General features: G+C 53.8%; 1 protein-coding gene across 1 annotated transcript; it reads left to right on the top strand.

Annotated features, from left to right (window-relative positions):
* The first annotated feature begins 1,864 nt into the window (after positions 1 to 1,864).
* Gata5 (GATA binding protein 5) lies at positions 1,865 to 9,324 on the top strand. Its single transcript, XM_021194965.1, has 6 exons — positions 1,865 to 2,408; positions 3,916 to 4,091; positions 7,753 to 7,878; positions 8,346 to 8,433; positions 8,712 to 8,836; positions 9,169 to 9,324. Exons 1-6 carry the CDS (start codon positions 1,865 to 1,867, stop codon positions 9,322 to 9,324), a joined length of 1,215 nt encoding a protein of 404 aa, XP_021050624.1.
* Positions 9,325 to 10,219: the final 895 nt, after the last annotated feature.

Raw genomic sequence — 10,219 nt, 5'->3', positions numbered from 1 at the left:
GCATGGGGGAAATCTTCCTTTTTCGTTTAAACATAATCAGGAGGAAGCCGCAGTGCCGTGCTGCCCCACTGGTCAGTGCCAACAGCACCCAGCAGTCTCCCAAGATGGGCACCTGAATGTCCTTCCTGCTCCAGGGCACTTTGCAAAGAGGAAGACCTGCACAGTGGAAGCCTGAAGAGTTCTGAGGAGAAGGGATGCCAAGACTGGAGACCCAAGTATTGCGCATCCCACAGAAAGGAGAACCGTGAAGTCATTGCTGGAAGCATCAACCAAGAGCCCTGACCCAGTCCCCACCTCAAGGAGGGAGGAAGAAGGGAGGCCAGGAGAATGCAGTGGGAGGTAATTTAAAGCACTGGCAAGCTCTCCTTCCCACAACTGCCCCAAGTCAGCCTCTGCTCTGCACCTCCATGCCTCAGTCTCTGGGGCCTGTGTCAGGACAGTCTGTACCATCCCCAGGCCCAGGGTGCCCCCCCCCACTTCCACTTGTGACTCACAACTAGATCTCCACACGCTGAAGAGAGCAGGTTGGGTGGACACCAGTGTGCAGGCAATGTTCAGCTCCTTTCTGACTAATAAACTAACTAATCCCGCGCTGAGCGGCAGAAATACTGGACACTGACTCCAAGGTTAGTAGGTGTATTTCCTTTACCTCAGGAGCTCCTGCCTCACCCACGTATCTGTCTGCAGCACCCCTGGGCCAGCATGAGCAAGTAAGAAACATTCGCTGCCATCTTCCAGCCCTCGGGGTTGCTGCTCCTTCTGGGCACTCTCCATCTGGAACTCGCGGTAAAGTACGCAGGTGGACGGAGGACATAAGTCACAACAAAACTGAGCTAGGTGTTCTAGCACCAGCCTCCTGGGAGTTCCCAGGAGACTCTTGATAAGTTCCTCAGCCTGTGAAAGCCGCGGGGGCTTGGAGTCTTAACAGTTTTCTATTGTGGCCTTAGGACTCCACTCAGAGTTCGCTGGCGCTGGAGTCCTTCCCGAGTGGTCCTCCTTGTTCAAAAACTCAATACTGTGGGACTCCTGGTAGACTTAGAGTCATTGCTGATGAACAAAACACCCAGTAAGAGAATAGCGGCCCGAGCCCTGCGGTTGCCATTCTCACGTAGGTTCGGGCGTATAGGGGGGGATCAAGCGCAAGCCAACAACACAGCTCCAGCACCTTGTGTTCCTAGATTCAGTAGGGCCTCAGCCACAGGACACTAAACCAGCTTTGGGCGGGAGCTCGGAATAGACGTGGGGCGAGGACTGGCACCCGTGACCGTAGCAACAAAGTTCTAGACGGTTCAGAGCTGCTGCTGTCCCAGGACTGCTCGCGCTCAGCCTCCTCCCACCCCCTGTTTGTTCGGGCTCAGTCAAGGGTACGCCGGTGAGCTGTGGTCTCAGAGCCCGCCAGCGGAGTCTGTTCGGGTCACGTGGCACCGCGGCCGGAGCCCCGGCGCTGACCCTGAGCCGAGGGAGGGACCGACTCGAAGAGAGAAGGGGCGGCACGGCGAGGGCGGGGCAGCCCAAGTTCCCGGGATTCCCTACAGAGCGACTCTGTGGAGACCCAGTCTACAACCCACCCGTCACCCGCCCTAGGCCAGCGCCGCGCCTTCCTGTGAGGGCTTTGACTGGCGATCTCTGCGCAAGGCAAGGACCTTGTTCCTAGGGTCCTGCGCCTCATCTAACCCCGTCATTCCACCCAGAGGAGCCCGGGACCTGCCCGGGTGAACCGACTCAAAAAAGTGGAGTGCGCAAGCGGAGCAGCAGCACCTGCCCCGGGCGAGCGCAAGAGCTGATGGAGGGGGCCCAGTGATCCTGCCCTAGACGTCTGCCTGTCTTTCTTCTCTGCAGGTCAAGCTCGCGCAGGGGAAAAAAAATGTACCAAAGCTTGGCGTTAGCCCAGAGCCCGGGCCAGGGCACTTACGCCGACTCCGGAGCCTTTCTGCACTCTTCGGGAGCCGGCTCCCCGGTGTTCGTGGCACCCACTCGCGTGCCCTCCATGCTGCCGTACCTGCCTTCGTGTGAGCCGGGCTCGCAGCCTCCCGCGCTCGCGGCGCACTCCAGCTGGACGCAAGCAGTTGCCGCTGATTCCTCAGCCTTCGGCTCCGGAAGCCCGCACCCGCCAGCCGCACACCCACCGGGAGCCACCACCTTCCCGTTCTCTCACAGCCCTCCGGGGTCGGGCAGCGGCGGCAGCGCGGGGGTCCGGGACGGCGGCGCCTTCCAGGGCGCGCTGCTGGCTCGCGAACAGTACCCGACCCCGCTCGGGAGGCCCATAGGCGCCTCGTACTCCACAACCTACCCAGCATACATGAGTCCCGACGTAGCCCCTTCGTGGACCTCCGGAGCCTTCGACAGCAGCATCCTGCACGGTCTGCAAGCTCGCCCTGGTGGCCTCCCTGGCCGCAGGACCAGCTTCGGTGAGTACCGGGCTGGGGCTGCCCGGTGGATTTGGCTCTAAAACTAAGGCGCGCGCAGCAATAAACCCGCGCGCTACGAAATGCAAAAATCCGAGATGCGCTCTTCTGCAGTCAGGGCTCTTCAGCTTATTCGACCACGCAGATTCCCGCCTAGAATTGCTAGGACACAGGAAACTTCATGAAACACAATACCATGAAAAACTCTCGATACAGAATTCTTTTTCAGCACAATAGCAAGAAAATAATATATTTCTGTTTTTCACCCGATCAACCCCCCCCCCAAAAAAAGCATTCTGGGTTATGTCGATTTGGAACCTACATTTAAAAGTTTTCACGGGAAGTTTTGGAAAATATTTTTTGGTTTTAAGAAAACCTAGTTCCAAAGCAATCCTCCTGCTTCAGCCTTCCAAAGTGCTAAATTTACAAGCATGAGCGAGGCTGAAACTGAATTTTATAAAGCTTAAAATAGCGATTATTTGATAAAGTCACCACAGCCATCTCGTTCTGCAACATTGGCATTCCATCTTGAGAGTTCCATACCTCACAGGGACATAGATTAGATTAGATTCCAAGGTTGTTGAGCAGGGAATTGTTCGTTGGGGTTTCCGATTATTTTTGAGGAACAGACACAGCAAAGAGGGCCAAGCTCTGTTTGCAGCCTCTGGGCTTTGTCTACGCCATGCCTCCAGCAACTTGGAAGCTTGGCCCCCTGATTCATAGCCCCAGATTAGTCTCAAGCCGACCTAGCACAGTTAGTCAGACAAGGGCAGCCCCTGTGCCTTGTACCCACTTCCAGCCAGTAGATGACTGATCCCTCCCTGCCCTAAGCCAACATCTCACTGCTTGCATATGTGTGGTCCCTGATCTCCCTGATTCTTGTCTTCTGAAGGAGGACAGTGGTTGATCCCACAACAAAGCTGATGGTAGGCCCTTGTAGAATCTCAAATCTCTGTCTCCCAGTCTTCTGGCCTTGAGGCCTGCTCTCTTTTACACTGGAGATCCTTGAGTGGGACGGGGGAGGGAGGGAAATAAGGCTCTGCCATCCATTTCCTTCTGCCTGCTTCCAAACCATTAAAAATAAAAAGGCTAGTTAAGGGGCCATCTTGAGCCAGGCATGGTGGCGCACGCCTTTAATCCCAGCACTTGGGAGGCAGAGGCAGGTGAATTTCTGAGTTCTAGGCCAGCCTGGTCTACAAAGTGAGTTTCAGGACAGCCAGGGCTACACAGAGAAACCCTGTCTCAAAAAAAAACAACAAAAAACAAAAAAAGGAAGGGGGCATCTCAGGCATCTACCTTAGAGTGTGGCTTATTTACACTCTTGCCTTATAAAAGCAGCCCTACCTAACACATTTCACTGAAAATTAAATATGATTAAGTATATAAATAAATAAGTCGCTCTTTAAATGAGTAAGTTTAAGACACTATAAAAGGAGGCCAAGCATAACAGACACCCTCAGGCATCCTGGTGGGGCAGAGGCCTCAGTCCTCAAGCTTCTTGTCCCCACAGTACCTGACTTCTTGGAGGAGTTCCCTGGTGAGGGCCGGGAGTGTGTCAACTGTGGAGCCCTGTCTACACCACTGTGGCGCAGGGACGGCACCGGACACTATCTATGCAATGCCTGCGGCCTCTATCACAAGATGAACGGGGTCAACCGACCACTAGTGAGGCCCCAGAAGCGTCTGGTGAGTGTGGCAGGGAGAGGGCCAGGGCCACAAAGGGGATAAAAAGGACAATCTGTCTCCTACAAACTCAGCAGTGTCTGGGTTCCTGAAGGATGGATTAAAGATGGGAGCACAGGCACTGTAGGCTGCTCAGGGCTCGGGTTGGGCCAGGCCAACTCATCTCCTCCTAGAGTTTGAAAATATTCATGGAACCATCAGGATCCAGGCAAGAAGTCCTGATAGGGCCCTGGCTCAGGTCTCACAACCCACTGCAACTTTGTAACCTTACAGCCCATTGCAGGTTACTGGTACTTGACAGACGAGATATGTTTCAAAGCCACTTGCTACTCTTTCACAGAATGTCTCAGAATCAGTTTTGAGAATGAATCTGCCCTGGATACATATAATACACAAATACAACCTCTGGATACAGTTTCTGTGGGACCCTGAGGGAGCAGTCTTGCAGTAGGGCTGTGTTGGTGGCAACCTAGTCCTGAATATTTGAAGTTTCAAGGTGATTCAGCACAGATAAGGCTGAGGTGCATTGATGGTTGTGTTGTGAGCCTAAATGACAGGGTCTTTGGATGTGTGTTCTTGGGAAACATTTCCTGCCTGTGCTTCAAGGGTCTCTAGGAAGCCAGGCTTCTGCCCTTTGCTTAGCTCACTGGCTAAATCTTGTTTTCACTTTTGTTTCTTTGCAGTGCATGGCAGCACAGGTGTTGGGGATGTCAGGGTTCAGGCTTGGGTCACCAGAAGTTACTGAGGCAGGAAGTATCTTTGCTCTGTCATCTCACAGGCCAACCCTCAAGTTCGTTATAAATGTGTTTAGGTTGGAGTTGGCAGCTTATGGTCTTGCTATGGAGGCTATGGTGGGTTTGTGGGTCTCAGACCTGGACAGGACTAGTCCTGAGTACCAGGCCTTCCTATCTAAAGGTGTGGACCCCTCATGAGTGCCAACATCTCTGCCTGGGAGCAGGCTTCTTACCCTCCAAGTTTCAGAAGGCCCCATGTCGATAACAGGCAGTGCCTGAGGACTGGGCCCAGCCCGCCGGGTGTGCTGAAGGTGGTTCTGAGTGCATGGACTTGGGGCTGTACATCTCAGTGTTGTGGGCATGAGAGGCCCTGAGATGGGAACAAGCATGTGAGCTCCAGGAGGCAGGTAGGATGCAAGAAGGGGACTTAGGGAAGTCATGCTTCCCTTGAGCTGGGGTTTGGGATCTGTAGGCCCATTCTGCCCAATACTTTGCTTCTTGCCATCTGAGGGGCCACCTCAGAGGCTACTGTGCCCTCCGTGAGCTGCCCACCCTGGTCCCTGTGACATTCACTAATGAGGAAACCAAAGAGACGCAGCCCAGCCATGGAGGACTGCATCCCAAGCCTGAGTGCAGTCTCCCCAGGGAGCAGAGCTGCCCTGTCCCTTGCTTGACTCTGCCCACTCTCCTCTTTGCCAGGATCTGCACTGGACACTCAGACATAGAGGTAAACAAAGAAGAATCAGGCAAGAGTCCCTCTCTGGTCTGGGGTAGAGGGACGCGGGTCCCTGGCCCCAAACCACTCATGTTTTCCCCATCTCGGTTTTCTGTCAGCAGACAAAGGACAAAGTTGGACCCAATCTCCTACAGGAGAGGGTGCACTTGGAACCTTTGGAGCCTTGGCCTATCCCCAAGGCTCCGGTTGGCTCTTTCATCCAATCTTGGGTAACTGGGTTCTGGGCGAGGAAGCCGCTCTGCAACCCTTTGTATTGCAGTTTTCATTTTCAAACAGCTCCCCTGAATACATGACTTGCCCCACAAACAGGGCTCCAGCCACCTTCCCTGTGTGTCTGTGTCGGCCTTGGCAGGGCTGCTTTTGTGCTTTCCGGTGCATGGAGTCTGGCACTTAATATTGCTCTCCTTCAGACAAACAGCCATTGAAGATGAACTTCTCTTGAAAAGAACAGAGAGAGAGAGAGAGAGAGAGAGAGAGAGAGAGAGAGAGAGAGAGAGATATGCATCCAGGAGAGCCTGCCTGTTGCTGGCATAGACAAAGGACAGATAGAGGGTGGAGGGTGGGATGGAGGGTTTGAGGTGGCATTGGGGTGTGGCAAATGGGGATGTGACCAAACGCTCAACGGGGAGAAAAGGCTCTGTTGACCTGGCTCCTCGATTTTCTGTGGTGCCTTGACATGTCTGAACTTCCGTTTTCCTTCTGGGCAATGACTGACAGCTGTGCAGTTTGAGGGAAAGACTTCTCAGGTGGTTATGTTTTCCTATGGTTTTAATTTTATAAAAGTAAATGATATTCACCATGAAAGATTCCAACATGGTTTCCAGACTTTTCTCTCGCACTTCTGGTCGTGTGGAGATACCGTGCACCTTTCTTCCTGTGTATGATCAGCACATAGGACACATACTTTTACTTCTTACCTGCCATGTCTCAGAAGGTTCCCATAGTTCCTAGCTGGCTCATGGAAGAAGAGAGGTCAGAGGCCAGGGCTCCCTGGAGTCTAAAGGTCCAGCAGGAACTGACAACTGCAAAGTGTCAGGCACCCTTGTTAAGTGTGACTTCCAGATAAAGATGGATATCTTACTAGTCATGTTCTAAGTACTGCTGAGAACACTCTTATGGCTGCTGTTCTAGAACTGTAAAGAGAACAGATGGGGATGGAGTCAGATGTACTGTCCAAAAGGTACTGTCCGAAGTGGGGACAGAATGGTACAGTCTGATAACAGACGTGTCACAGCAAGGCGGCTGGGCTGTGAAGTTCAGGAAGGGCTTAGGGCCCAGGTGTTTAGATGGAGCTTTTGATAACAAAGACAAGATCCCATCGCACACTGAACTGTGAGCAGTGCAGGAAAGATCCAGATCTCAGGCAGCTCAGGAGACACTGAGCCTGGTGAAGAGAGTTGGGCCCTCTGGGATGATTCCCCAAATGTAGCACAGGAAGCCCATTCCTTGCTCCCCCACCAATTCCATTAGTTAGGTCCAGATTCCTGTGCCCAGCTTCCTCTCTAGCTCAGGGCCCAAGTTCACAGGGAAGTCTGAGGTCTCTGGTGGGATTCAAGTGTGTGAGATCAGGGGACTCCAAACACTGAGCACAGCAAGAGTAACACATAACAGATAGGACCCTGAACCCTCTACTCAATACTCTGGGTACTGGGGATGTCGTGGGGTGCGCGGGGTGTTGTCAATGTGTGCTCTGAGCTCTTGGAAGACAGGTTTGCAGGACCCTGAGAGTTAACCTTTGTGCCTGACCAGGTCTGACTTCCTCAGGGCTCTGTGGCCTTCAGGGCACTGATCCCAGACAGAGGTGCCGGATTAGATCAACCTGGCTATTGATCAACAATCAATAGCTGTATTTCTACGCTAGGCCTTCCTGGGCTCAGAACTCCACAACTAGACTCTGATGGTCTGTTACATCTCAGGGATGGGAAGTGCCCAGAGTTGAAGGGATTGGTCCTGGGACCAGAAGGCCAAAGAGTCAAAGCTTTGTGGAGCAAAGGACATTGTGTCCTGCTAGATAGATCCATGGCAGACCTCAAGCCTTTAGCACCCAAGCATCTCACTCAACCAGAATGGCCTGGTAACTGCTGAGTCTAGCTTCCACCCATCCTGTTAGTTGTCATTTACTGCACCAGAGGCCCCCAAGTCTGCACCAGAGATCCCTAATGTCCGAGCTCACCCCAGCTCACTTGCTCCACAGTCCTCATCCCGAAGATCCGGCCTATGCTGCTCCAACTGCCACACTGCCACCACCACCCTCTGGAGGCGCAACTCGGAGGGCGAACCAGTGTGTAACGCCTGTGGCCTCTACATGAAGCTCCATGGGGTGAGTGGCAGGGAGTATCTACCTCTATCTAGAATCACGTGGTTCCCCCTCTTCCCAGTGAGACAGGATGGATGGCCCTTGGCCCCTGGCTTGAACAGGTTTGGGGAGTGTTACACAAGTGTTGACTGTCTGCATACCCACTCCTCTGGGAGACCAAACTGTTACCTCCATGTCTACTGTACAGACCTAACTACTGAGGTTCAGGGATCTCGCCAGGGCTTTTCAGTCTAGGATAGATGCTGGACTTCCAAATCTTGCCCTCTCTGAACTCCACCCCTGCCTCTCAACTTTCAGGCAGATGGCATGGTACCCAAGGGAAGAGCTGACACAACAGGCCTGTGCCTGCAGGTCATCCCAGCATCTAGGAGGAGACTGGCTCTCCGGGGTAGTTCAGGAAGGTGACTGTGCACGGGTCTGGGGGTGAGCAGGGACAGGGAGCAGCCACCTACCCTTGCTGTCCCTGCCAGGTGCCAAGGCCACTGGCAATGAAAAAGGAGAGTATCCAGACAAGAAAACGGAAGCCGAAGAACCCTGCCAAAATCAAGGGCTCCTCAGGTAAGCAGGAAGCCAGGAGGGGCCATTCCCGGGCCACTCCCACGTCTCCGATCTCAGTCTAACCCAGCCCCAGATGGATGTCCTTAGCCTTGCTGGGGGAGGGGCCCATGGACAGATGTGGGGTGGCTGAAGCTATACCTGACCCTCCAGCATTCAGTGATGTGTGACTTTAAGACGTCTCTGAATCCGGACAAGGACAGGAGAATTGGCCCACATGGCGAGAAATAGGGTCAGGTACGGCACCTTCTGTTAATGTCCCCCCTCCTCTTCCCTCCCAGGATCCACAGCAAACACCAGAGCCTCTTCCCCCACTCTCCTCAACACTGAGAGCTCAGCCACCACTCTGAAGGCAGAGTCCAGTCTGGCATCTGCAGTGTGTGCTGGGCCCACTATCACCTCCCAGGTAAGGAGGATGAGGCAGGGGACTGCAAGAGATAGAGCCACACACTTCTCTGGAGAACCTTGACTCTTCACCAACTCCAGTCCCATCAGAGCCCCCAAGACCCTCCCAGAGCTTTACTGCACACATGACCTTCAGTCACCAATATGGTGGCTTCTTCCCTGGAACTGTGTGTGGCACGGTCCACCGCCCTGCGGGTCTTACTAGTCCTGCTCCCTAGTGGACTTTGTGCTCATTCTAGACTCACTGGCCCTTGGAGCAAATCGCCCTGTGCCATGCTTCCCAGTCCCAGAGAGGTGCTAGACTCCTCCATACTCTGTTCCATCCCCCTGCAGGCCTCCAGCCCAGCGGACGAATCCCTGGCTTCCAGCCACTTGGAGTTCAAGTTCGAACCTGAAGACTTTGCCTTCACCTCCTCGTCCCTGAGCCCCCAGGCTGGTCTCAGTGGGGTCCTGCGTCAGGAGACCTGGTGTGCTCTGGCCTTGGCCTAGGTGCTCAGGAAACCGTCACCACAGTACATCTCAGGAACAGAAGTTAGTTCCTGTGTCAGCAGTCCCAGAGGTCCCTCACCACTGTGCTGGTGAAACTTTCTGTGCTGATTGCCCGGAGAAAGAAGCAGGCTGGTGGATGAAGGGTTGGAGCCTCAGCTGGGGTAGTAATGGACTCCCTAGACCCCCTCATGGACCTCTCTGCAGCCAAGATGACTGGAGATACCCACCAATTACTTGAATTTAGCTCTTGACATCGATGGTCAAAATTTACAGTTTGTAGCAGCTGGCAAAGGTTCACAGTATCCCACAGTAAAATCTGATCCAAGTGAAACAAACATACTCTGGGCAGGCAATAAGAAAGAGGACCCCTGGGCCCTCGTGGTCTTCATTTCCCGTGTTTGACTCTGTACGACTGAGAGAGCAGTCTGTTGCTCACGGATGCAGGACTGCCAGAGACCAGTGTACAAGATGGATGTGGGACTGCCAGAGACCAGTGTACAGGTTGAGCACTGTACCTGGACACTGCCCCGAGGCAAATGCATCCCTCCGGCCCATCATCGCAAACTTCTGTATTTATTAGTATGTTTGTTTCCAGACCGGGCAGTAAAGGGCCTTGTTCTGGCAATCTGTGTACTAAGGTGTTTGCTAGTGGGCATTTGCAGGCATCACAGGGGCAGAGGCTAGCTCCAAGCAGGCATACCTCACCACCCGTGTATCTGTGGAAGGCAAAGCCTAGGTGTCTGTTATCACACCCCAGAGGCTGGGGTAAGGAGAGGGAGGGGACTAGAGACATGGACACAGGCAGCACCACGTGAGCACCTCCAAGCACCCACTCCCCAAGTGTGCACAGATGCAGACAGGACCACCGCTGTGCACAAAGTCTCGGCACCAGTGC

Source organism: Mus pahari, chromosome 3 (assembly GCF_900095145.1).
Source record: "Mus pahari chromosome 3, PAHARI_EIJ_v1.1, whole genome shotgun sequence".
In the NCBI taxonomy this organism is placed as follows: Eukaryota; Metazoa; Chordata; class Mammalia; order Rodentia; family Muridae; genus Mus; species Mus pahari.
The sequence above is the reverse complement of the archived record's forward strand: the minus strand, read 5'-3'. Positions and strand labels throughout refer to the sequence as shown.

Coding starts and splice junctions, on each gene's coding strand:
- Gata5 (XM_021194965.1), top strand. CDS start 1,865: ATGTACCAAAGCTTGGCGTTAGCCCAGAGCCCGGGCCAGGGCACTTAC. Junction 4,092..7,752: donor TGAGGCCCCAGAAGCGTCTG/GTGAGTGTGGCA, acceptor CTTGCTCCACAG/TCCTCATCCCGAAGATCCGG. Junction 7,879..8,345: donor TCTACATGAAGCTCCATGGG/GTGAGTGGCAGG, acceptor TGTCCCTGCCAG/GTGCCAAGGCCACTGGCAAT.